At 48.9% G+C, this 4964-nt stretch overlaps 1 protein-coding gene across 3 annotated transcripts in view; it reads left to right on the top strand.

Moving 5' to 3' along the window:
* The first annotated feature begins 154 nt into the window (after nucleotides 1–154).
* Nucleotides 155–4964, top strand: part of OMA1 (OMA1 zinc metallopeptidase) — an 80375-nt gene continuing 75565 nt past the window's right edge. The window contains exons 1-2 of one of the 3 annotated variants that reach the window (XM_083157614.1): nucleotides 155–459; nucleotides 2628–3076. In XM_083157614.1, the coding sequence (XP_083013740.1) occupies nucleotides 2634–3076 (443 nt within the window). In that variant the 5' untranslated portion in view covers nucleotides 155–459; nucleotides 2628–2633. Of the gene's footprint in view, nucleotides 460–2590; nucleotides 3082–4964 lie in introns of those variants that run through there. The other 2 variants (XM_083157615.1, XM_083157616.1) reach the window with 2 other exon arrangements.

Genomic DNA, 4964 nt, shown 5'->3' with positions numbered 1-4964 from the left:
TCACCCGGGACAGCGTAGGAGACTTGGGCCCCACACAGTCACCGATCTGCGTCACTATGACGACAACCTATCGGCCTCGCCGGCGGCCATGTTGGTCCTCTGCTATAGCGTCCATGTTGGTACTCCGCTCCACTCAAATACAAGTGAAGGCGACGCGGCGGCCATCTTTGTACACCCACCCGAAGATAAATCTTTTAATGAAATCATTTCAGCCGTAGGATGGCGAGCGGATGTGTAGATTAGGTGATGCCATGGTAACAGGCAAACTTTTGCTATGCTTAAATCAGTGGCTGCTGGGGGAGGGTGTACCAAGATGGCCGCCGCCATGGGTTCTCTCCCAGCTGCGCTGCTCCTGTGCATGTCCTCGGTTGTTTCTGTCAATATGGTGTCAGTGACTGGTCAGTAAATGTGGGGATTAGGCTAGTGATCCTGATTTGTCCTTCTGGCTGCGGAGTTGTGGTGAGTAGCCATGGGCACTGTGTGCTGTGGGATTATTACATACATGGTCCTGGTCTTTGTCCTTAAACTGCATTGTTTATAACCACAGCAACTGTCTGGGACTGATGCTGGGACTACTAGTACTTCAAGAGCCTGTGTCGTGTCCTAGACTAGAGCACAGGTTGTCAAACTCGGTCCTCAGGACCCCACACGGTGCATGGTTTGCAGGTCTCCTCACAGAATCACGATTTAAATAATTAGCACCACCTGTGGATCTTTTAAAATGTGTCAATGAGTAATGAATGCGCCTGTGCACCTGCCGGGTGACCTGGAAAACGTGAACTGTGTGGGGTCCTGAGGACTGAGTTTGAGAACCCCTGTCCTGCAGCCAGAGAGGTGTTATACATGTTCTAACACTGCACCACCATCAGGGCTGCTTCTGTAACCGAGCGTAGAACTGTAAGTACCAGCATGCCTTGAACACCTTTGGCCGGAAGGACTTACTATACATTCCGTGTAGGGCGAGATACTTGGGGTCAGTCGAACTCGGTGAGTGTTTCATTCATGAAACGTGCATGTTAAAACGAATGCACACGCACTTACAAAATGCCAGTTTTTGGTACTCATCGAGAGGTTGCATGACTTGTCTACAATATGTGTCCTGATGAATTGCATAAAGAAATGGGGAAAACATCCTGTACACAGGACCGGTGCAAGGTATTTGGCACCCTAGGCAAAACTTCAGCTCAGTGCCTCCACCACCACCCACACACTAATACTGTCTTTCCACCACCTTATGGGAACGTGTGGAGGTGGTGTCTTACATGTTCAACAAGGATTCCTCTCCCAGATTCATCCTTAATTTTGTGAAAGTCAGATTCAGGGCACCCCCAGATTCTGGAGCCTCCAGGCTGCTGCCTAATGGTAGAGCCAGCCCAGCCTATACTCTAAATATTTTTGTGTCAACTGATGTAGCAGGACCATGTAGAAGGCTGTTATTGGCAATGTGGAAAGCACTGCAGGTTTTTAAAAATGGATATTTTTTTATTAATTTTTCAAAATCCTATTAATGCCCCTTTTAGACATAAGCCAAAAAACGTGTTTTTGCGTGTGAACGCGCATCAACCCGGGTCCAGCTTATGAATGAGTCGACCGTCCCAGGTCTGTGACCCTGGCCAATATCGGGGTTTTCCTTAGGACTTGCAACCTGGGTTGATGATCTGGATCACGCCTAAAAGAACGATATTGGCTTTGAACAGTAGTGTTTAAATATGACATCATCTTCAAGTGCCCACAGAAAGCTGGAAGATCAAGGTCTTGTTTAAAGGGTGATGACCCAGGAATAACCCGGGTCATCACCCATGTGTAAAATAAATAACCCCATCTTCAACCCATAATAGTAATTTAAAGAAAAAACATCCTAATTTAGCATGAGTTGCTATTGCCATTTGAAATTCATTGGTCAGAACCACCGATTGAAAAGCCACAGCTAATGCCCCTTTCAGACAGGGTCCTACCCGTTTCAGACCGTTTTATTTTGCACTCTGAACGGGTCTGAAATGGTCCCCAGGCAACAGTGAGCACTATTGGTCCCGCTCCGTGCATATTTAATGAGAGGGGACCCAGCGCAGTGCATGTTTAATGAGCGGAATCCGCTCATTAAATATGCACATATGTAATGAGCGGGACATGCTCATTATATATGCATATGTCATGAGCAGGACCCGCTCATAACATATGCACGCTCCGTCCATCAGGGATCTGTAGTGAGCAGGGCAGCGTGTGGGTATTGCCACCTGCCTGTAGCCATGCCAGGGATGCTGCTTCCTGTTTGCTATTGCGCTCCTCTCAGTCTGACCGTGGTGACACCAGCAGCCTGTCTCATAGCTACTGTGTGTCGTGTCCTGTTCTCCTGCTGCTTTAGCACCGCAAACCTGCTGGAGACCCGGTATTTAGGTGCGGTGTGAAAGGGGTTTTAACTTGCTCTGACCCGTTTTAAGAAACGTTTTAAATACTGGGTCTAAGCGGGTTTTGCGGTGTGAAAGCAGCATTAAATCTACCGCTTGGACTCAGTGGTTGTCATTATACTAATGATGTAATAAGTAATGTTTTAGGCAGATTGGGAAAACCTTGTTATTTTTTTAATCATTATTGTTTTTTTTAAATAATTTTGATCAAATTGCTTCTAGACAAAGATGGAGGCCGCCCGTCACCTGATGACCTCCAGGCAGAAGATCTTATTCCTGCACAGGCTGATCTCTCCCAGGATGGTTTCCTGCAGAGCTTCCTTGTATGCAGAGACAGCTACCATGAAGAGCAATAACTGTAAGGTGGCACGTCAGACGTTTGTGTACTACAGACCGCATTCACCATCTTCATATATCAGATCCCAGACTGGTGGGAACAAGTCGGATGGAAGTCATGGACTGAACGATGCAGTTTATGGGAAGCGGAATCCTAATCCTATGCGGAACTCTGTTTTGTTTCCAAGGATGCGTGGAACTTTAACCGTACCAACATGCCACCTGACCTGCACCAAAAACATCCACACCTCCGCACGGCGCAATGTCCTGCTACCGCCCCACGTCTGGCTCTTAATCAAACCAGTACAGAAACTATTAGCAATCATCCTTGGCAGGTCAGGTACTTACGTCTTATCTGTTTTTCTTAATTCAAATGAAAAAAAAATAAGTTATTGCGTTTGTAATGACAACTGGACAATTGAATCTTATTTCCAATGGAAGACCGTTTTACGCCACTCCCAGTGGCGGCTCCAGAGGTGGGGCAGTTCAAAATGAAAATGAAGATGCTATACCAACTGCTACCCCAAACACTGCCGGCCGGGACTCACTGGCAGTTGGTGCAGCTCCACAATTTGACTTTTGGACTGTGCTGCAGCCCCTCCACTGGATCAGCCACTAGCAATTGCTACTGGCATATTTGTTTAGTATTCCCGTGATATGGCTTGTCTAGATGGACAAGCTGGTGTTACATTATATTTATGTGCAGACAGCACAATATGTTCAGATACAGGATGGCAGGATGTGCATATTGACAAGGTAGCAAGCCTTTGGCAAGTTATATTCTATGGAGCAATGTATATGGCCATAGTCTTTTATGGAGGCTCCAGCAGTATCACAGGAGAGCTGGGTGTCCATCTCTTATTTGGCTACATCTGTCACTCAAAGTGTGTGAGTGTGTCTGTAACGCTGGGTGGAGCCTCTGACTCACATGACAGAGAACCAACCCAGTGAGCCCACAGTGCCAGACACCCTCTGCCTCCCCATGTTGCCCAGGAACCTACTCCACAGCCACCAGGTGAGCGCCCCCTGCCCCCCCCCCATGCGCGATTCGCAGCCCCCCATCCCGCGATTCGCGGCAACCCCGCAACCGCGGCACCCACCTCCCGCGACCCCCCCCTCCCGTGATTTGCGGCACCCACCCCGTGACCCCCCCTCCCACGATTCGCAGTGACCCCCCCGCGATTCGCGGCACCCCCCCTTCTGCGATTCGCGGCAACCCACCGCGCCTCCCCCCCCCCCCCCCATATGCCCACACCCCTATCACTACCCAGCTTCCTGCTCTCCTGAACCGTAACTTCCACCACTGGGGAGTCGCTGACGCTGTGTTGCCCACATGCCCCTATCATGCCTCATAGCCCAGCCTCCTGCTCTCATGCACCCTAACTCCCACCCAGTAGGAGGAGACACTGACTAAGGGCCACCATCCTGTACTCCTGTACTGCCACGCTGGACCCCCACCCACTGGCAGAAGCTGCACAGTGTCTCCCACCCTCCTCTTTAGTCCCCCTTATTCCCACACACCCCTATCACTACCCAGCCTCCTGTTTTCCTGTGTCGTGACCTCCGCCAGTGGGGAGCCACTGACTCAAAAACACCCTACTATACTATTGCACACACACACACACACACACACACGCACGCACGCGCGCGCGCGCACACACACACACCTAAACAACATGCACACACAGCCCCCCCCCCCCACACACACCCACAAATGTCACTGTACCATCCACACTATCAATGTACATCTTACTCTGTAACCGCTTTTTAATTAAACAATACAATACACACCCCCTTCCACATCATATGCTCTCTATTTAACACATTTCGCCTATAACTCAAGTTGCAATACAGGCATCTTTCATACAATTCTAACCATCTTTCTCATATACAAATGTTCACAAATTAAGGGGGCGCAGCCCCTTACGACGGTGTGAAGAGCACCTGTAGGGCGCGATGAATCACCTAGTTGGGAATAGGCTGTTGTGGAACTTGGACAATATTAGGGAATGCGATGCTGGAAGTATATAAGAAATAGAAAGGTAGGGGAGGGTCAGATATATGGGACCATATATATACTTAGGGTTCTGGGTACAAGGTATACATGAGGTAGGGTCATAGAAAGCTTTTGAAAAACTATTTTATTGTCTGTTCCGATGGTCCCTATGAAACATTCCAGAGTGACGGTATGACGGGCGCTATGACAACTCTTCCTAAATGCTC

This window comes from Crinia signifera, chromosome 8 (genome assembly GCF_055691185.1).
Source record: "Crinia signifera chromosome 8, ASM5569118v1, whole genome shotgun sequence".
In the NCBI taxonomy this organism is placed as follows: Eukaryota; Metazoa; Chordata; class Amphibia; order Anura; family Myobatrachidae; genus Crinia; species Crinia signifera.
This window is presented reverse-complemented; position numbering and strand designations above follow the sequence as displayed.